The sequence below is a fragment of the Phyllostomus discolor genome, chromosome 2 (genome assembly GCF_004126475.2).
Source record: "Phyllostomus discolor isolate MPI-MPIP mPhyDis1 chromosome 2, mPhyDis1.pri.v3, whole genome shotgun sequence".
Taxonomy (NCBI): domain Eukaryota; kingdom Metazoa; phylum Chordata; class Mammalia; order Chiroptera; family Phyllostomidae; genus Phyllostomus; species Phyllostomus discolor.
In genome coordinates this window covers 141,285,609-141,309,113 of record NC_040904.2, presented here as the reverse complement: position 1 = coordinate 141,309,113, position 23,505 = coordinate 141,285,609, and the positions used below count along the sequence as shown (strand labels likewise).

Genomic DNA, 23,505 nt, shown 5'->3' with positions numbered 1-23,505 from the left:
AATGTGGGTGGGAGGGGGTGTGCAGGGTAGAGGGGAGTGAAAGGGGAAAACGGGACAACTGTGATAGCATAATCAATAAAATATATTAAAAAAAAGAGTACTCCTTAGAAGAATAGTTCCCTTGGAAAATTCCATGTAACTATCAACACTGTCACCTATATTCATAAATAGTTACGGAAGTAATGTTAAAAAAAACAGGTGGAAGGATTCATAGTAGACTTAAATGCTCAGGGTAAGTATTCTAGAGCTTAAATTCATTCTTTCATTCATTTATTCATTCATTCATATTCTCTCTCTACCTCCTACCTATCATCTGTCTGTCTGTCTGTCATCTATCTATGTATCTTTATCCTCACCCAAGGATATCCATCCATCTATCCATCCATCCATCCTTCCACCCATCTATCTTTTATCCTCACCCAAGGATATTTTTTTCATTGCTTTTTAGAGAGAGAGGAAGAAGAGAGGAACATCAGCTGGTTGCCTCTAGTATGTGCCCAGACTCAGGATTGTGCATATGTCTGGACCAGGGACTGAACCCTCAACCTAGGTATGTGCCGTGATAGGGAATGGGACCTGAAACCCTTTGGTTACAGGATGATGCTCCAAGCAAATGAGCCACACAGGCCAGGGCTATTCCTAAATTTTTAAAATAACATTTACATAGTTTTTCCAACTAGATACTAACTTTGAATATTTACTCAATTATCTTACACTTTGAATTATCCTTCATATCATTAATTCAATATACTGGGCATGATAATGCCTGTAAAAGTAGAATCTGTCATATTTTTTAATAAAATGACTTGTTTCTCTGGCCAGGTGACAGGATTAGAAAAACTGGTTTATGACCCAAAGGCAGTTTGCTGTAAGTTATCTAGTGTGCCCCATGAAATGGTCAAGGATAGGGCCATGAGAACCAACACTGCTCCATACTGATAATAACTGGCTAATTCTATCAGTTCCCCTCTTTTGTAGTGTTTGAATGAGACACATAGTACAAATTAGAGGACAACAGAGAGGAAGAAGAGCAGAGAAAAACAAAGAAAGCAGTAAGCAGTGGTAACAGATTAGCTGAGTCACTATGACAGGACACTACATTAGGCAGCAGCAAACATTTTTATTAGGAAAACATTATCAAATTTCTAGAGCTAAGGATATTTTCAGAAAACTAGTTATATTTTTATATTTTTATGTATGAAGGCTAAGCTACTCATGTAACCTGAAGAATGATGACATTCCAGTCTACCATGAAGCTGAAGTATAAGCCAGCAAGTTTTAACCTGTATAACATTCCAAGTTTTTGACATGTCACTATGAAACGTGTTCTTGTTCTATCTTACTTCTTCTCTATCTTTCCCCCCCATTTTTAAAGTTAAATGTATTGGGGTGACATTGGTTAATAACATTCTATGCGTTTCAAGTGTACAATTCTACAATACAGCCTCTGCATGTTGCATTGTGTGCTCACCACCCAGAATCGTGTCTTCTTTTGTCACCCCATATTTGACCCCTTTTACCTTCTTCCTCCTATCCCCACCCCTTTCCCCTCTGCTAAGCACCATACCAATCTGTGTCTATGAGTTTGTTTGTTCTGTGTATCTTTATAGTAATCCCTCACTAACTAATGAAATCTGAAGAGCCTTCATAACCTCTTCAAGTTAGTTTGAGCCCTGGAATTTCAGTGGCTTATTTGGCATAGACAACTGCTTCACAACATAACAGTGGTTAACGACAATAAAAAGGGACCTGGTAACAAGTATAAGTTCAACATAGAAATTAATTTTAAAAAATTATGAAAAAGATGAGTGCAAAAAAAGTGGCCAAAGAAAGTATAAATGCAGTATCTGCAGTATCATTTATAGAACTGGAGATGACATTTTAGAGCAGTGCTTTCAAACTGGATTCCAAGAGTTGTACTACAGAAATGTGTTTATGCTAAAAAGTCCCATGTTAAATTTAAACAAGTTTGTTTTCTTAACAATTACAGGACCCTTAAGAACTTTTAACATATAAACAGACCCTGTGAAATCCCTGAGATGTAGAATATATATTATTTCCCAAGTCTTTTGGATCCCCAAGCTTTTTTTTGAAGTGGGGGCAGGAGGAGAAGGAGGAGGGAATGTGTCTATTACTGTCTCCCAGGAACTAGTGTTCCAAGGAAAAAGTGCTTGGGAAACAATTCCTAGATCATGCACATCCTAGATCAAATGAACAAGGCTGTGAGTTCTGCTTGGCTATCCCAAGTTCCTTGTCTAAAATAGTCTCCTCTAGGCTACTGCATAGAAGGAAGACAAAATAAGTTACAACTAAAATTATCTTCTTCCAGCATTACTGTATTGAACCGCCTATTTTTTTAAAAATAGGAAATAGTCATAATGAATAAAAATTATCACAGAAATTTTGTAACTTTAAGGAGATTCTGTATAGATGCTTTTAATGCCTCGCTACACTTGGTATGGTGGAAATAAGCACTTAAATCATGGATCACAACATAGGTATTAAAAGGCTTAAAATCTTTAGACTTTCCATTACGAGGTCACACTTCTATATTTTTAACTCACTTTAGAAAAAAGTAGAAGAAATTATCAGTAAGCTGTATTATGCGCTTTCTTTCTAACACATAAACTATCGTTAGTAACCAAACTTACGGTGAGAATACTAGAGAACATTTCAATGCAACCTTTCAGATAGAAAAAATCACAACCATCACCTTTAGCGTAACAAAGAGAAAAAGGTTCAAACCTGAGTTGCCTTTTCCAATTGCAATTTAAGATCTGTCAGTTCCATATTCGTATCATGTAGCTGTGCTTTCAGTTTTTCATTTTCAGCTAGAATTTGTTCATAAAGCTGTAAAAGTAAGGGAAGAATAAATTATTTTCTGCTCTCCAAATATTTTGTTAAGATTTCCTATTAATATTTTGCAATATTAAAACTTGTGCAAAAAGATTAATGTTAACATGAGTTATTAAAAAATGTTAAAAATGTTTTAATGCTTTGTGGTTGCAATGCAGAAAATTTTCATTATACAGGTGTGTTAGTCCTACATAGACTCTTGAAAACGAGTGCCAGTATTTAAAATTTAAGATTTCACTGAAAAATATTACTTTTCAGTTTCCATTAAAAAATTCAGTTTTCTGTTAAAGAGGGACCACATATCTGCATAGTAACGATAGCTGGAGCTAAGGAGACCCTGTGGTCTTTATCTGTGGTCTGTAAGCTTTTCTGACTACCATGCCCTCTTAAATTCCTGACAGTGAGAGGGAGTTATCAGTTGCATTTATCATTACACTTGTATTATTTTTACTAAAGTTAAAAGGCAAGTGAAATATTTTTTAACACTTTCATAACACCTGAATTTACCACTTCTTTTCCCCTCATCTCTACAACCATGATACATGGCTATAATCATTTCTTACCTAAACTATGCTAATGCTGGAATTATTTTCCTGACCTCCATCTCATCTGTTTTGTACAGAGCATCAAGAGTTAACTTTTCAAAATGACAATCTCAATTTTCACATACCAATTATTCTATTAATACCTTCATCTCATACATTAAAAACCCATGAATAGCTTCCCCATGTTTTCAGTATAAGGATATCCTAAAAAGAGTCTGTAAGGCACCATGTAGTCACAGTCCCAGCCTAGTTGCAATCTCCCACCCAGAGATGAACAAAGAACTTCTTTGTTTCCTAGTAACAAATAAAGGAGTGTGGATGTGTGCTTGTATACATATGCATACAAACACACAGATGTGCACCCTGCCCCAATGTCTCTTTTCAGCTCTATCATAGTATCATAGTACCAGTCTGACACACTTAAATGTGAAATAAAGTCCTGAGTATTTTCCCCATTCCTTTAAAGAACAATTGAAGAGCTATTTATATTCTACTTACCATTAATTGTTCCAAATTAAAAATTAGAGTAAGATATTTTAAGATGCTGATTTCATTATGAGTTTCTAAGAATATCATAACATATATATATCTCAACAGATTATTTCAAATTAAACTTTACTAAATAACCCAAGTACCTTTTTAAAGTCAGTTGAGTCATCCTTTTCTAGCCTGCTACTGTAAGGTTTTCTTTCTTCTAAGGAACTGTATGATCCAGGGCGACCCAGCAAGGAATCATACCGATCACTAGTTGATGTGGAACTGGTTTCATACCTTCGAAAGACAAATTTAAGTAAAAATCTTTATTACAGGCTTTCATAACTTACATTAAATGCATCCTAGTATATAGTAGGTAACATTCTCCCTCACCCATTAGCTAATAAACTTAAATGGGAGGTTATTTTTAATGCTACTTATTTCCATTATTTGAGAAAAGGATCAACTATTTCTATATCTAAAAATCAAAACTGGTTTTTATATCACAATAAATGTTTTCAAAAATTTAAAATTGTACCTTTTTTTCACATTTTAACATCTCTGAAATCAAAACATGGCTTATAATTGATGGTGTATTATAGTTTAATTGGTAGCATTTTTCTTTTTTTTTTTAAAGTTGTGTATAATTTTGCTTTAAAGTTAGTAAAATTTTTGGTTTGATGAATTAACTATAGTCTATCCAAAGTGATGGAGTGATAATAGCTTTGTCCTAAACAAGAAGAACATACCTCATTTATAAATGAGAATTCTCTTATCCGGTTCTGAGTTCAGGTTACATTTTCTAATAAACGCTATTGCCTCTACATTTCAACTCAACACAATTAACAGTACATAATTATTTGTTCCTGGTTTTACATGGCTTTGGATAACAATTATGGATGAGAGAAATGGAATGGAGATTAGATTCAAGGAAGTTCTCTGAAAAGATCAACAATTTTGAGCTAGATGACACTTCTTAGTGTTTTCTTTGGCCTTCTTTTATTTAAAGCAGATAAAAGAGAAGATTCTGAATACCCAATGAAATAAATTTCTGGTGGGTTACATCAGCCTGTGATGTTAATAATACATAGTCATTGCTGAAGTAACTTAGGAAGCTTAGGAAAACTTGAAAGTTATACTGTTCTAAACATTTAAGAAAAATCATGTGTACTGTGACTATTAAACTGGAAGTAAAGCCAATGACAAAGAGAACTAGTAACAGTTACTAGGTCATCTAAGTATCAATACATTTTTATTACTCAAAATATTTCATCAGCTTATAAAATCTATAAATATCCAGCCATATATTTTTAGGAAGAATAAAAAGGAGAGAGTAGTAAAAGAGGTAAAACATACCTAGAAATGGAATCCGTCTAAAAAAAAAAAGGAAAACAAATGTAGGCATACTAAATATTTACACTCCATTAAAGCAACTTATTGACTGAGTAAATTTAATATAACATCAATACCATTTTCACATTATTCAAGTAACATCTGTTATATTTACTTATGTTTTGACTTTTACATGGGTGTTCTTAGAAGTTCTAGAACACAGAGTCACTCTATATTTTTATATGCACAATACTACATAATTTTGGCAATTTATGGTCATCTTTTCTGAATTCCTACAAATGCCATCATACATTATTTTTTTAATTAGAAAAAAATAGAGACTAAAACACATAATCTATTACTTATACCAGCTTCGCAGAAGTAATGTGTTTATTTAAAAAACGTCAAGCTTACTATGTGCTAACTCAAAGTAACTACTTTTCTCACTTTTCTATTTTTGAGGCAATAACATGAGATAAATGAACACCTAAGGTATTTTATATATAACAGTACACATATATTTTGCTTAAAATTTACTTTCTTGAAAACCTAGCTATGCATCCTTCAAAGTTTAGAAATTAGGGGACAAAAATTATGATTACTTTAAATTTTCCCAAGCTAGTGGTATGCTATACTGAAGTTCCAATAACTCTTCTTATCTAAGTCATGAAATAGTTAATAGGACACTCACCGAATCAATAAGTTCTATTAAGACAACTCTTTAGAAATGGTGTGTTAAATTCCTGAATTTAGGTATTTTTAGTTTTCCATTATATTTATCTTCATATACTCTGTAACATTATTGGGTTCCCTTGGGGATGGTAATTCAGATTAAAAATGTCTTACTAAAATCTATTCAAATTTCTCATGCAAAACTAATTTTGCAGCCCTGGCTGGCATAGCTCAGTGGATTGAGCACAGGCTGCGAACCAAAGTGTCGCAGGTTCGATTCCCAGTCAGGGTACATGCCTGGGTTGCAGGCCATGACCCCTAGCAACCGCACATTGATGTTTCTCTCTCTCTCTATCTCTCTCCCTTCCCTCACTAAAAAAAAAAATAAGTACATAAAATCTTTAAAAAAACAAAACTAATTTTGAACTTGTGTTCTATTTTTGGATATGTTTTATTTTATTGACTTATTCTTCAGTTTTATAGCAATTAACAATTTTGAAGTTAAAATTTAATTTTTAAAATATTCAAATTTGTAAGAGGGTAGGTAGATCTTGAAAGTTTCCACCATACATGCGTGCGCATACACGTGCACGCACATGTGCGCGCACACACACACACACACACACACACACACACATTGTAACAATGCATGGTGATAGATGTTATCTAGATTTATTGTGGTGATCATTTCTCAGCATACACAGACATCGAAACATATACTGTAAACCTGAAGCTAAAACATCATATGTTAATTATATCTCAATTAAAAAAGTGCAGAAATAAACAAAAGATACTCAAATGCAGGAACATATTTGCACATAAAATAAAATGCGTACATATTAAACAAAAACATCACGTCTTCAGTCTATACTGGTTCACTGACTTAAACTTTAAGAATAAAAACTCTAAGAAGTCACTGAAATCACTCAAATTTTATGTCTATCTTTAAAAATCATGGTGTTATCATTTTTAAAAAGTATTTAAATTGTGGTAAAAAACATAAAATGTACTATATAAATTACTTTTTAAGAGTATATGTCAGTAGTGTTAACTATATTCCCAATGTACAACAGATCTCTGGAACTTTTTCATTTAACAAAACTGAAACTCTATACCCACTGAACAACTCAATATATCCTCCTATCCCCAATCCCCAATAACCACCATTCTACTTTCTGTTTCTATGAGTCTGAATACTTTAGATACCTTATATAAGCGGTCTCAAACAGTATGCCTTTTTTGTGTCTGGCTTATTTCACTTAGCATAATGTCCCTGCTCCTTGTGTTTCAAGATTCTTTTCCAAAATAAAAATATCCTTTTAATTTTTCAGATTACAGCACCATAAACACATACAAAAGCACTGCAATACATAAAAAAGTTTCTCTATAATTCCCTATTCCTCAAATCCTTTTGAGTTAACCTTTTTTATATACATATATCCAGGTGAACACAGAATATCTATCTATGTAAATACATTTTACTTCATCTATTACCTACCAACAGACATTTAGGGATGTTTTCAGTATTTTGCTTTACCAACCATGTTGCTATGAATACTGTGTAGATTTATTTTTACGTACTCCAGTCATTTCCTTGGAAATAAATTCTAGAAGTGGAATTGCCAAGTTAAAAGGCATGAACTTTTTGGCAAGCCTTCTGATTTGTAATGTTACACTGATCTCGAGAAAGGATGAATTTATGAGTCCCCAAATGTTACATGAAAATGCCTGTTTCAAAACAAATCATGCCAAATACAGGCATTATTAACTTTTGTCAATTTCATTTTCTTTTGGTATTATGTCTTTGGTTATTAATGAGATTATGTGCATTTTCAAGCTTATTGGCCATTTGTATTTCTTTTGTAAATTTATCAATTTGATGTATTATGCCCCCATTTATTTTTCACATAGTACAAATATCAATCTTTTAAATGTTAGGAAATAAAGTCAAGATTCTTTACTTTTAACAGAGCAAGACAAGGTTCTCAACTTGAATAAGGGTATCTTTTCTGCCATCTTAAAGCTTCATATGTTTAAATAATCAAATTTGTTAATTTTTTATTTATGGTTTCTTTCCTTAGTGTTATATTTAAATTCTTGGTTAATAATGTCCTTTGCATGTTAAAGTTTCATCATCCAATAGTTTAATGAAAGCAAATCATAATAACCCAAGCAACAGAACCCATTTTTGAAATAACAGTATTATAATAAAGTAATTCAAATTTTCTGTGATAAAATTTATTACTTTTCTTTAAATTTATATCCTGAAGGCAGACAGCTTGAGCTTCATATGCAGTTCAGAATTTTGAAGAACCTTTTGTCATCTAACATAATATTTACCTTTGAAGGAAAAAAGTGCATGCCAGAAAACCATTTTTCAAAGTGGTTAGACTTAGATTCTATAAACTCAGTTTTGTTATCAAATACACTATTGAGGTGATGAGAACACTACTTCAGAAAATGCACAGAAGAATTTTGCAGCTCATACTTGTTCACAGAAACATAAAAGTGAATCCTACAAATTTTCTAAGAGAGTAGCACATTTGTTGGGTAGAAGCACTTTCCTAATCTATTGCAAAAGACATTGCAGGTGTGTCTTAACTTCCTTCCTCCTTTTCCTTATGATGTAGCAGTCTTTGCATTTAGGTGAGATGGTATGTAGCCACATTAGGTATCGTCTGGCCTGAGTGGATTATTATAATCCCAGGCCTGTGAGATAAACCAGCCTGAGGATGAAGCTGACATAGAGGGTTATGTAACTGGAGTGCAATAAATTCTCTTTGTTTAATCCAGTTTGAGTTGTGTTTTCTGTTACTTGTAACAGAAAGAATGCTAGCACAAAGCAAGATCTAAATAATTCTCTATTTAAAGTGAATAAAAACTGTTTAAATTGTCTAGAACTAAAAAATTTTCTTTTTTGAAACAATGTTCTATTCAACCTTACTGTGTCTCATGTATAATTTTAACAGTAAAACTTAAAAAACTTAAACATAACATATATCAATATATTTAAAAGTCACAACTCTGAAAGCCAGAATATCTTTTCCCTCTTATCCCAGTCTGGTGGGACATGAGATGCGTGTGTGATAAGGTAGTGAGAAGTGTCAGATGGGGATGATGTACTAAATTCTTCTCTCTGGTTTACCTGTCCATTGTTTTTCCTTGAAAAGTGGGAATTCATAGGGTACCACTGGTAAAGAAAGATGATCAACAAGTTTATAGCATATAATAAATAAAGACATTAGGTAAACTAGGGGAGTACCGAGAATTGATAGGCAAAGGGTTTAAAAGTGACCAAACTTTAGCCCTGAAAATAATTTACCTTTTGAAATAATTAATTTCTTACTGTCTGTCATGCCACATAAAGATGAAAGTATCCTTTGGGACAAAATAGGTGAACCTGGCCCTAAAAAAATATTTACAGTCACCACAAGTAACCAACTTCTGGTCACTTCACATTATTATAGATCCTTGCTGACCAAAAGAAATTTTAACAGTTCTATTTAGAAACTTCAAGTAAAAATGAGAAAGATATGACCAGAGTGCCATTTCAGGCTAGAAAGGGCTGAGTTTGTAAGATTAGAACTAACTCATGTTGTAGACCTCTATGCTTATGTGAACAGAGTTCTTGAAAGTATGCCGGCTTCTTGCAGTCGAACAATAGGGAACCTGAGGGGAGGGAACTAGCTGCAAAACTTTTACCATTTACTAGCTATGCAACCTCAAGTCTTTCAAACTTGCCTTAATTTCTTTATCTGTACTGAGAAAAAACTGCCCTTTTCAGAAGACTGTTGGAAAGATCACTTGTGATAATGAACGTAAAAGTCCTTTAGAGATACTAAATTTCTAAACAAATGTGAAAAAAATTAAAAAAGCCTATAGTCTTTCCTAGAACATAATTCTGATATTTACAAAACTAAAATCTGGGTCTGGTAAGGGATCCACTACTTCTGGATATTCTTTAGATACTTTTCTTTGGTCAAGGGTATTATTTTTTTGGTTTTTTTACTTTCCAACTTTGAAGATTAAGTTACATACAAGAAACTACATCCATTTGTGATATGGTTTGATGAGTTTTGACTGTTGTGTATATCCACAAACCTACCACTACAATCAAGATTCAGAACATTTTCACTGCCTCTAAAATATTCTTTGTGTGTAAGGGAAAATACCCCTTTCCAGTCCTTCCACCCCTGAACCCAGCAAACCACTGATGAGTCCATCCCCAGCATGCACGTACAGTGTATAGTAACTGTCTTGCATGAATAAACATAAACACAAGTAAAGTAATCCTTCAAACACAGGCATACTTCGTCCTGGCCAGGTGGCTCAGATCCTTAGAGTGTCATTCTAATATGCCAAGGTTGTGGGTTTGATCCCTGGCCAGGGCAAATGTTAGAAGCAACAAATGAATGCATCCATAAGTGGAACAAGCTGATGTTTCTCCTCTTCACACCCCCCCAAATCAATCAATAAAAAATATGCATACTTATAAATACAAGTAAAGGTTTTTACCTGAGTTTCTTTCTTATTGGATCCCTCTTCTGTATCTGATTGCTGTTCTTGTTCATTTTCATCACTCTAAAATAGATTGTCAATTTATTTTAGAAAAGTTAATACAAATCTCAAATAATTGATATTTAAATACTTTAGAGCTTTTCTAATTTAAAATGACCTTTGGGAAAAACCTACCAGGGAAATGGACCAAAAGGAACACTGACTGTTAAGTGGGAATTTTTCTATCCTATTTAGAGGAACTCTATTTGTTTGCATTGAACAATCTGAGTAGTTTAGTACCTATGGTGAATTCAAGACCATCTACCTAACAACCTGATTTAGGAAATACTTATATTAGGGGTGAGGAAGCTGGAGGCTTAGTGTGGGAAAGAAGAGAGTCCACTTTACAATGTAATAATACTTCATGAGCTTTAATAGTCAATATAAGTATTCAACTATAATGAAGCAGCAAAAATAGAAAATTCATTACTTCAAGAAAAGCTGGATTCCATAAGCTTGGCAAAATTTATGCAACAGTTGTATTATGTTTAGGTAGTTTATCCATTGGGAAATTCCTTGGGAGTTTAGAGCACACCAACTAAAAAATTAGTCTCAGCAGGTTATAAGCCTAGAATCCCAGAGTATGGGAATACCCTATTACTAGGAGTGTCAAACTCATTTTCACTGGGGGCCACATCAGCCTCATGGTTGCCTTCAAAGGGCCAAAATAATTTTAAGACTGTATAAATGTAATTATTCCTTAACTGTTAAGGAGTTGAAATTACATTCAGCCCTTTGAAGGCAACTGTGAGGCTGATGTGGCCCCCGGTGAAAATGAGTTTGACACCCCTGTATCAGACAGTTTTCAACATCTCAACAAACCTTAAACAGCTAAAAGAACAGGGAAATTTGAAAACATATCTGTCTTAGCTCATTATATAAACTAAACACTATAGGCTTTAAAAGTAGATCATCCTAATTTAACACTGGTATAGCTATTTTTAGCTATGTGACTTAGTACAAATTTATTTTAAAATTCTCTGAGCTATAGTTAAAACTTTATAGAATTGTTCTAAGGATTAGCAATAATCTGTACAAGCTGTCCTTCTGGTGCCTAGTAAAAATGATATGTGAATACCAGGCTGAGAACAGGAGAAATCAATGCTGCTGCTGCTGCTATTTTACTGTTATTAATATAAATATCTTAATTCCATATCATGAACAGATTGTCTTTATGTATTGCAGTTCCAAAGGAGAACACAAGAACTGGAATAAAAAAGGGAGGAAACCCAGAGGTCTTAAAAAGTAGTAACTTAAAAAAAAAAAGGAACCTAGTAATACTAGAGCAAAAAGCTGCTTAACTTCACACCACCACCGTTTGACACAGCCCTTGGTTCTTTTTGTATGTTGTATAATCTAGGTGTGGCTACTATAAAGGGAAAGGAGAGCTGTGCTTTGATGGCTGATAAGAAAACAATTCAAGGCAAGCTAAAATTGAAATGGTAAGTATCGCCAAAGTGGAAGGATCCTTATAATGACAGAAGCTGGAGTCGAAGGGAGAGCTGGCTGGTCTGAATAAAACTGGGGAAAAATAAATACTATACTGTAACAAATACAGCTTTGCCTATGAAACTCCTAACATGTATTACTTATTAAGAAGATAAAATCATTTTAAATAAGTTCTTATTTTAAGTAGTAAGTTCTATGGGTGCTAAGACTGTGAGGTTTTAATTTATTGTTATTAAAATATTACCAGCAGTCAATTAAAATCAACCACACATCATGTACTTTCTAATGGAGCAACAAAAATACCTTGCCAAAAGAAAATTAAACCAGAATTTGATCAATTCTCTGCTTGCAACTAACCAATTAATAGGAAACAGAAAAAAACTATACTGCCGGAAGATGAAAGCCCAGTTCATTAGAAAATAATTGTAAGGGAAAAAAAGAAATGGATGGAAAAACTCAGATTAAAAGAGACTCTAAAGAGATAATTAACCATTATGTATGGTCCTTACATGAATGCTAACCAAACTAGCAAAGCCTAAAACTACAACAACAAACCATTTATGGCACACATGAACTAAATGGACGTTAAAAGAGACTGGATATTCAATATTAAGGATTTAGTGTTAATTTATTTAACAGTAAGGGTGCTCGTGGTATTGTGATCATTATGTGATATAACACTTTACTATTTTTAGTAATTTTTATAAAGATATCCTTATCCCTTAAAAACACTGAAATTTTTACAGATGGAATGATATGTCTAAGATTTCTTCAAAATAATATGGGAGTTAGGGAAGTGGTGTGGAATTAGCTTAAATAATGAATATATAGGGTAGGTCATTATGCTTTCCAGTTACTTTTGTATGGTTGAAGTTTTCTATATTAAAAATTAAAAGAAAAAAATGTAAGAAATCAAGAGGTTAAAAAACAAAACAAAACAAAAAAACCAAAAACCACAAGACAAAACAAATTAGGTTTGCCCACTATAGTTGTACATTATATTAAAATAGTATAAACTTCTCATTAACAGAGCTACCCCATAGTTCTTTTTTCTTCTGTATATGAATAATAATACCAGGCATTCAATCAGGAATCAGAGGGAAAAATTAAATTCTATATGATTAATTGCTACAATTTGGTAAGAACTGTTTCTGTCCAGCACTACTGGAGATGGAAATAACTGTTATGCATATATCTTATATTCATATTCATAAAAATGGGATTCCTTCAAGACTCTGAGAGAGCAGTTTAGTACTTTTATATACACATATATATGTGTACATAAATCAGTGTATGTATACTGATCTGCAGCTATTATTATTACTTTTATTCCAAAAGAAGTCCTGCTTTTAAGTAATACCAAAAACCTAAGTAGTTGTTAACTATCCTTTATAAAAGACCTTTTCCTATTTCGTAACTTGGCTCAAAAATACATAGTGATGATCTAAAGAGTATATAATCTGAGGCATGTTAGAAATTATTAGTATGTACTTTTGAAAAGAAGCATACTATCAAGGAGTTGTATTTTAATAGGTTCTCACATCTTGTGTCCAAAATGAAACTCCAGTAGATCTTCTTTTCTCTCTTGGTCGCCGACGTTCTCTGATTGATTTAGGTTGTGATTTATCTTCTCCTTCTTTCTCTTCTTCTCTCTTTTCTCCCTCTGTTAAGGATTACAATGCACCACATGGTAGCAATGTATCTTGACAGTATTTTGCAAGGCAAATGTAAAAACAATTCTAAGTCAGCCTCCTTCGTGAAGCCTTCTAAAATTCTCTAATCATTATCAAATTTTACTCTTCAGTGCTCCTATAACACTTGGCTTAAACATGTATTTGTATCTCTCATCAGATACATTCTTGAGGATCAAGATAAGAATTTTAATTACTTCATTTTCCTACTGCCTAAAACAAAAATTTTGCTCAAAAGATACACTTAATAATATTTGCTAAACAAAAAAATAAACCCTAAGAAGAGAATGAGGTTCTACTTATTAATATCTGATAGGGACATAGTTACTATACCTAAAATTAACACTTCAAAGAAACAAGAAAACAAACAGTTCTTAATGATGCAACAGCTAGTAGGCATCATATCACTTTATGCTTCTAGTACTTCCATTCTTTATTCAGCAAGATAAATACAGTAGTCACTTCATTTCTATACCATGTAAGGGCAAATCCTTTTTTTTTCCTGGAAAAAATATTTATCTTTCATTTAAAAAAATCAATGTGAAAAATATGAGTCTTAAAATGTTTCCTTCCTGAAGTAATTAAAATTGCTTTGGACATATATATTAGAAGATTACGGCCTTTGAATATGTTTTAAGAAGTAAATACAGGACTTCTGGTCAAGATTGAGTCATAGGTAGTCGCACTGTGCCTCCTCGCACAACCAAAAGTAAGGACAACAAAAATTTAGAAACAAAACCCAACCAGAACAGAGAGAAATGAACCTAATGGATGTCTGACAACCATTCATCCAGACCAGTATGGAGGGGCGGAGTCAGAGGCCTACAGAGAGGGGTCAAGGGGTCTGGGAAGGAAAAAGCGGTGGCTGGCAGACAAGGGCGCACAGGACACAGACAGCAGTTGGCTGACCCCAGACGTGCAGGGGAAGCTAAACAGACTGGTGGCAGACCCTGGGCGTGGAACGAGCGGACCCAGTGAGGCACACAAGGCAGCTGGCTGTCCGCAGTCACACATTCGCGCGCAGATAAACTAGGCGAAAACGGGTAGCCACACAGATGGAGCAATCCAGTGACCCAGAGCCGGGAAACAAAGCCTAAAGGCACCGATTGAAAACACCTGTGGGAGTTGAGCCTGGGAGAATCTCTCAACCTCACAGGAGGCTCTTGGGGAGACCCACAGAGTCCTAGAAAGTTCACAAGCCCACCCGCCCGGGAGCCAGCACCAGAAGGGCCCAATCTGTTTGTGGGAAGCAGCAGAGGGGACTGAAGTCCTAGAGAGGAGCAGGTGCCCTTGTTCCCTCTCGAACCCCGCCCCCACATACAACATCACAACCCGGAGACTGAGGTCCCCCGCCCTGGTGAACACCTAAGGCTCCGCCCCTCATATGTAACAGGCTTGACCAGACCAAAGGTGGAGGGCGGGGGGATGGCTCAAAAAGAATTAAGAGCCCCTCAGTCAGTACTTTTAAGCCAACGAGAGATAGCCAACCTATCAGATGCACAGTTCAAAACATTGGTGATCAGGATGCACACAGAATGGGTTGACTTTGGTCATGAATTAGATGAACAAATGCAAGCTATGATAAGAGAAAGGAAGGAAAATGCACAGGGAAACAATAGTGATGGAAGGAAAACTGGGTCTTACATCAATGGAGTGGACTAGAAGGAAGAAGGAAACAACCAAACAGAAAAGAATGAAGAAACAAGAATTCAAAAAACAAGGAGAGGCTTAGGAACCTCCAGGACCTCTTTAAATGTTCCAACATCCGAATTATAGGGGTACCAGAAGGAGAAGAGGAAGAGCAACAAGTGGAAAAGTTATTTGAACAAATAATAAAGGAGAACTTCCCCAATCTGGAAAGGGAAATAGACTTCCAGGAAGTCCACGAAGCTCAGAGAGTCCCAAAGAGGTTGGACCCAAAGAGGAACATGCCAAAGCACATCATAATTACATTAGCCAAGGTAAAAATGAAGGAGAGAATCCTAGAAGCAGCAAGAGATAAGCCGACAGTCACCTACAAAGGAGTTCCCATCAGAATGTCAGCTGATTTCTCAAAAGAGATCTTGCAGGCAAGGAGGAGATGGAAAGAAGTATTCCAAGTCATGAAAGACAAGGACCTCCATCCAAGATTGCTCTATCCAGAAAAGCTTTCATTTAGAATGGAAGGACAGATAAAGTGCTTCTCAAGTAAGGCCAAGTTAAAGGAGTTCATCATCACCAAGCCCTTATTATATGAAATGTTAAAGGGACTTATCTAAGAAAAAGAAAATAAAAAATATGAACAGTGAAAAAAGACATCAAACTCAGTTATTAAAAGCACACCTAAAACAAAAGCAAATAAGTAAACAACTAGAACAGGAACAGAACCACAGAAATGGAGATCACATGGAGGGTTAGCAACAGGGGAGTGGGAGGAGGAGAGAGGGGGGAAAAGATATAGAGAATAAGTAGCATAGATAGTAGGTAGAAAATAGACAGGGGGAGGGCAAGAATAGTATGGGAAATGTAGAAGCTAAAGAACTTATAACACATGGACATGAACTAAAGGGGGGGAATGTGGGTGGGAGGGGGTGTGCAGGGTAGAGAGGAGTGAAAGGAGAAAATGGGACAACTGTAATAGCATAATCAATAAAATATATTAAAAAGAAGTAAATACATATGGAACAAAGCAATTATTTCTAAAAGGCTCTCTGTATCATTAGCGAAGAATCGCAGCAAAAGATAACCCTAAATTATAGTATTAAGAGGGGTTTTGAAAGTTATTTTTGGAATCAGTTTATAGCAAAGACCTCAAACTACAATGCCTTTAAATGGCAATGTAATTTATTAAATATATCAAATGGGCCAGGAGGGCACGATTCCAAGGGGGTGGGGGGCTACTACTACTGGGCTCTAGACAATTGATAACATATGAGAATTCAGACTCAGTGATGCCGAGTCTTCCAATTATTCAACAGAAGACTGAAATTTGAACTATTATGCAAATATCCATACTTTTAAATATTGGCTCAAAATTTTTATGAACATTATACAGGCCTCTCAACTTAATGGACTAAAGAACTAAAACATCTCAATGATCAACAAAAGAAAAGCAGCTGGAAATTAAGAAAAAGTTAATTTTCTGAAGTCTATCCTACATGATTACTGCTATTATCATGACTAAAGCTACGAGAATTTGCTTTTAAAACATAAAATGTCTATAATTAGAAATAATTTTATTTAGTACCCATCTCTGATTTAAAATAGAGACCAATTAGAATTTAAATTAGAAAGTTTATATGAAATAACAGGAAATGTTAATAGTGAGCACCAGTATGCCAATATACCTGAAAAAAATCCCCTTTCAAAGAAATAAGCATAATAACAATTTTGTTTTAGCAAAGACATTACATGTGTTAAGTGATTTTAGTTTAAAACAATTCCACCAAAAAATGTAAAAGATATAAACATAACAGGCAAATAAATAATGTAAAGCACTAATAAACTACTCCACCAGTTCTTGTATACTAACTTTTCTATATTGGTTGATGTAAAGATTTTTATGACACCTTAGGTTATAAAGATACATGTATTAAAGCCAGTTCATATAATTTCCTTTTTTCATTTTCTACTTCTCTCATTCTCAACCATCTTATCATTTAAGTAGAATGACTCCCAATTTAGAATGCTACTTCTTTTCTGTTGAAATGTTAATTAGGAAAAAACAATACAAAGGATTATTTGAAGAAAACAAGGTGTTTTCAAAATTTGGTCTTCTTACCTCTTTCATGTTCTTTTGTTAATCCTCTTGAGTAAGCAGAAGTAATACCCACAAGACTATTTGGCCTGTTTAGTTGACTGGATGCGTACAGTGAACTGCTCATGGTAGAAAGTGAAGAGGATGGAGTGGTTGAACTTGAAGTTGATACAGATCTGTAACGCTGGTAAGTCTGTGAAATATTAGATTTAAAATCCTTCTGAAATATTATATACTTAAAAACACATAGAACACTTAAATTCACTTCAGTGGAAAAGTGATGTTCTACTCATGTCAAAATAATTCAGATTTCTAATTAAAATCCTTATGAGTATTTTGTATATGGTTTGTTGATAAGACAAATCTCTCTTGGATTTGAAAATCACAAGAATTATTCCTACTATTTGACCTAGCAGGGTCATTGTATACTATTACCTCATCATATGTTCTGGAGTACTTTTGCTTATATTCATCTTCTCTAGATGTTTCTGACTCCTTTTTTTCCTCTTGCTTCTCTTTATCCTGTTTTTCTTTTTCCTCTTTTTCTTTTTCTTCATTTTCTTGTTCTCTGGTTCGTGTAGAACGACTTCTTCCTATTGTTTTTTCAGCTTCCTGAAGATCAGTCAATGTCACCCCCTGCACACAAAAAAGATAAATTTAATTATGAGAGGCGGTAAAGCTTGTTTAGGAGGAATACTTTATAAGCAGATAAAGGAAATGTGAAAGTATTGAAAGTCAAATACGCATTTTTGGAATTGGTTTGCAAACTGAAACAATTTCTACCTAGCAACACACATTCATTCTATGAAGGGAATGTATAAGAAATTATCTCTATATTCAAGGAATTAATGAAATAGCATAGGAGATGAGAGAAATACCATATGAATGTAAACATTCCCAAAAGGTTCAACAAAAGCCAAAAATGCATTGTTTTTATATTAAATTTATATATATTTATGTGTGTGTATATATATATACACATAATTTATACACACACACACACACACACACACACACAGATTTCAGTAAAGAGATAATTTTAAAGGTTAAACCCTGAAGAACAGGTTGGATTTCAAGAAGGTACAAAGACAGAAAAAATACTAATGTTAAGGTTCTAGCAAATAGTTTTATTTAGCTTGATGTGCTAGTTAATAGGATTGTGGTAAGGATCAAACAGCTGAACCAGAACTTTTGTGCTAAACTGGAGGAAAGAAAAAACACAAAGGGATGTATGGGATATAATTACCAAATCAAGGAGGAGGTAATGAGATGATAACTACTGAGTGACATTTTTCTCATACTCGCACAGTGACTATTTGATAAACCTAACAGATTTATTTCCCCTAACTCCAAATATTCATGGAATTCTTTAATAATTATTAGACATTATACATGATTAATTCATTTGAAGACTTATCAAATACCCTGTGTCAGATACCATATTTGGAATAAAACATGCTCAAGGAGGTACAAGGCATATGCTAATTAGATGAAATATAATAGTAACAGTGTATCAATATAAAAAAGGGTATGGGAGGAGTATGAAAACAATTCTTCTCATTAATGATTTACTCACATTATATATTGACATGAATGTATTCACAGAAAAGTGAAAAGAAAAAGGTAATTTATTTTGAACTTTCATATATTATACACATTATAAATATACCTGTGTTGATCTTCTAGACTGTCTTGCTTGTCTAGATCTTGCTTTTCTTTGGGACTCAGACTCTTCATCTCTAACAGGAGTGAGGTATGATCTACAGTAATATATAATAATTGTTACTTGGAGATACAATATCTGAGAATGTTATTACATAAGAATGTGGGCAAACTTACAAGTTTAGAATTTTAATAGATTTTAGGAAAAAGTGTCTTCAGAAAATGGTTACATCCACTCTGAAATTCAACCTGATAATTTTTTTAGATTAAATAGAACTAATCATACTAACATATAGCATTTTTCAAATTCTTCCCAACTATAGTTGTTTTTAAAAACAATACCACCACCACCACCATATAATGTCATTCCACATTGTCCCCTTTTAGATTCCCTGCAACACTTTCCTAGATCATATGTGAAGTTATCTGGCTAAACTCTAGACTGTCTATGTCTTTATGGTAAAATGGCTAGGACCGAATGTAACATTCAGAATACAGGATGACTAGAGAGTAAGCAGTACTCCCTGCATTTGTGTCACTGTGTATTTATTAATGCTGTCTTTGGCAGATATCATATCTTGTTCACATTACAAGTTCTCTAAAAATTCAAGCGGTTCCTGGCTGGCGTAGCTCAGTGGATTGAGCGTGGGCTGGGAACCAAAGTGTCCCAGGTTCGATTCCCAGCCAGGGCACATGCCTAGGTTGCAGGCCATAACCCCCAGCAACCACACATTCATGTTTCTCTGTTTCTCTCTCTCTCCCCCCCCTCCCTCTCTAAAAATAAATAAATAAAATCTTAAAAAAAAATTCAAGTGGTTTTATACATGGACTGCTTTAAAATCAGCATTACTTGGATAATTTATCTTCATTAAATTTCCTCTTATAAATCTAAACCTATGTTCTATCCTGTCTTAGGATATGCATAATTTCAAAGGCATGCAATCTATGTCAAGAGTTAAATAATTAAAGGGTTGAAAAATCAAAGGTAAGACAGAGCCTTGTAATACAGAAAGAAAACTCCCCTCAAATGATCAGAATTACCTGAGTTTTTTATGTATTGCAGGGCTCTGTCTTATAATTTTCACTCTGCCTCTCCATCAACTCTCTAGAGTTTTAAGTTTTTTATTGAAATATGACAGATATTTCCTATTTTTATAACAATGCTAATGACTTTTCAAGTAATTACAAGTAATACAAAAGAATACAAAAGAAGAAATAACCAAAACTTGTTATTAGTTAAGAAACATTAATTTTGGAATATGAGGAGGAGCTTGTTTGTCGATGTTGGTGTTTTAATTTGGAAAATTCTATACATTCTAATGGTGTCTCCTGGAAAATCACAATATATTCAAGGGTCTGAGAAGCACTGAGGGAAGAAGCTAGTTCAATCCAGCATTTCTCAAAATCATTTAAGTAGGGAATACATCTTTTTTTTTTTCCTTTGGTGGTACACATAAAATGTGGAAAAGTGCTCCATGAGGTATCAGCTTGGAAAATATGGTCCAATGGTTATTCTTTTCATTCATTCATTTAACACATATTTATGCACCAACTGATCCTATGCAATTTATTGCTTTTTGGACTTCTACCAGATAAGAAGAAAACAGTAAAAGTAGATGAAATCTAGATGACATAGTAAATCTGATTAAACAAAAGTTTATAGCAGCCCGCCCTGGCTGGTGAGGCTCAGTGGACTGAGTGCCAGCCTGTGAACCTGGGACTTGCCAGTTTGATTCCCAGTCAAGGTACATGCCTGGGTACATGCAAGGTACATGCCTATAAAGGCCAGGTCCCTGGTACGGGGCACACAAGAGGCAACTACACACTGATGTTTCTCTCCCTCTTTTTCTCCCTCACTGCCCCCTCTCTGAAAATGGATGGATAAAATCTTACCAAAAAACACAAACAAAACAAAACTTAAAAAGAAAGTTTATAGCAGCCCATATAGTCATATCACTTCAGCATTTCAAGAACTGCTATAAAAGCAAGAATTTGAACTACTAAATTCTAACTCCTACTATTTAAATGGTCAAAGCTTTCATATTTACTTTAGAACAAGGAAATCTGCATTGACGCTTGCCCTTTTTACTCCAATGGCAAATAACGAATCAACCACATTCTCTTCCAAGGAGCCAAGACTGATTTTCAAAGTTTCAAGTTGACGTAAAACGTTAAAAAATCTATTTATCATATCTGGTTTAACATATGCAGGTTAGGGGGATAAAAATCGATAGCCAGAAGACTTACAAAATCTGTTCATTTAAGTTTCCCATACAACATTTGCCCCAAGTTAGCATAAAAATCTAGCCTATCAATTTCTAATGATATATTTCTTGTATTTGGTAGTTTCCATATGATATTCACTTTCTTTCTCCATCTTGGGAGTGCCTATATAGAGCAGGGCTCTAAGAACAGGAGATGTAGATAGGAAAAATAGTTCATATATTTTACGTATTTTTAATTACAAAGAGCTAATCATCAAAAAGATAAAATATACCAAACTCCATCACTGCTTTAATAATTACTATATCATCCTGTCAGACTGGATCTCTTTCATATAACTACCTAGGGTAATACAAGTTTACTCCCTAGTCATCTTATATTGTTTATGATTTTCTGAGCAATCCATAAGTTTTTTTTTAAATTAAAGATTTTTTCCAATAAATGCAATTACTCTCTCTATATAGATATATATAAATCCACTGGAATTTATTGGCTGAAATATTTGTATTTATTCATAATGTTTATATTTTGGTTAGTCAACCAAGTTACATCTTTAAATATCTGAATACTAACTCTTGTTTCTCACTTAGCTTTTTTTCCTTCCATAGAGAAGATAAATAGGCAAATGGGAGGTGGCTGAGTGAAGAGAAAATGGTAGAAAAGAGCAGTTATACTAAAGCAACAGCTCGGTGTGAATCCATGCTACAAATATAAAATTATTAATAAGGTACTGTCTGGCAGTTTTAAAATATCATGGAGAATTCGAAATACTTTAACAATGAAAATAATCTGCTATCATCACGTACTTAAAGCTAGTTTCTTCTCCCTACTCCACTCCCTTCAAGTTAATACACCGGAAATCTTAACTAACAAAAAGAGAACTCCTTACCCAATCCTGGTCAACAAAAGCAGGAAAATTCTTTAACATGATGCAATTTAATAGCATGTATGGTAACTTTACATAATATCCTCAAGTACATATGTAATGATACCTAAGATGGCATAAATGTGTTAACTCAGTTTTCTTCAGCCACAATATATTCTTAAATTATCATATATACATTCTGGAGGCAACTTTACAGCCATACACATTTTGAAAAAAAAATTAATGTATTTTAATTAGAAGACGAACAAAAGAGGCCAACAATGTATTTAAAATTGCAAGCAAATATCTGACGTGAAACAAAACACAAACATTAGTATTATTGCAAACATCACTGAAACAAGGTAAGACAAACAAATTTTCTGTAAGAGACCAGGAAAAATGTCAATAGGCACATTTTGTTTCTAATGCTATTAGAACCTGCTCTGTCCTTACGGTAATTCCAATATTTAATTCTCAATCTTGAATGTCTTTTAGGATTAATTCTAAAAAGCTGAAATTCAACTTTCTACAACACAAAACATTTAAAAATCTGAAGTTAAGAATCATAATTTGTTTTGAAACAACATATGATTCTGGGAGATATTCATCAGACTTTAATTATCACTGAAAAAATATTTAAAATATAGAATACTAGTTAAAAGAATTCTGGGGGTTAAAAATTATACAAATCAAACACCTCATTTTACAGAAAAAATCCTGATCTGGATAGAATTCTAACTTTAGGAATAAGGCAGAAGAGGAAGGAATAAAAAACCTAGGACTCCTGACCCTTTACCCACCTGACCGCTCCTACCCTATCGCCCCATAAAAGCAAAACTCTCAAATTTATTTCACTAGAAGAGAATGATGGATGCCTATGCTCCTTAATTGCTCCTAGGCTGTATGGTCTTATTAAGAATACTTCCAAAACCTCAAACTGACTTAAATTTATAAAAAAATAAAGAAAGAATAATTCAAATATGATACAACCTATACTGGTCCTCAAATTACAATCTTTGAGCCATCTGTAGTGGTGTTACAGAAGTATTATTAAATGTCACCACAAAAATAAAAATAAAATGTAAATATATTGACAGAAGAAACTTACATTTAAAAATTTAACATTTTGTTACTTTTCATATAATCACCACACATAATTACTTAAGGATCTTACTATAAGGATGCACTTTGTGAGGCATCAGAAATAAAGGATGCTTAAGACTGTCTATTTATGAAAACTGTATGCCAGAAATACGACAAAGTTAACCTGGTCAGCATTTTAGAAAGAAAGTATCAGTTATGTAGGTAATTTAATTTGGCAAGAATAAAATATAAAAAATGTTACATTTAGCTTCCTAAGATTTTCTTCTTTCTCAAGAGGAAAAATGAAATTCAAAGCCAGGGACTAAGAATGATATAGCAAGACGACGGGACTGAGTCCCC

The 23,505-nt window shown here is 33.8% G+C and overlaps 1 protein-coding gene across 6 annotated transcripts in view; it reads right to left on the bottom strand.

The window, feature by feature from the left end:
• Positions 1–23,505, bottom strand: part of PPP1R12A (protein phosphatase 1 regulatory subunit 12A) — a 135,801-nt gene that overhangs the window by 11,464 nt on the left and 100,832 nt on the right. For all 6 annotated transcript variants that reach the window (XM_036018641.1, XM_028532687.2, XM_028532689.2 and 3 more), the window contains 8 exons: positions 18,982–19,072; positions 17,748–17,948; positions 17,337–17,505; positions 13,427–13,548; positions 10,395–10,460; positions 5,232–5,248; positions 4,037–4,172; positions 2,746–2,850 (listed from right to left, as the gene is read on the bottom strand). In XM_036018641.1, coding sequence (XP_035874534.1) covers positions 2,746–2,850; positions 4,037–4,172; positions 5,232–5,248; positions 10,395–10,460; positions 13,427–13,548; positions 17,337–17,505; positions 17,748–17,948; positions 18,982–19,072 — 907 coding nt within the window. The remainder of the gene's footprint in view (positions 1–2,745; positions 2,851–4,036; positions 4,173–5,231; positions 5,249–10,394; positions 10,461–13,426; positions 13,549–17,336; positions 17,506–17,747; positions 17,949–18,981; positions 19,073–23,505) is intronic.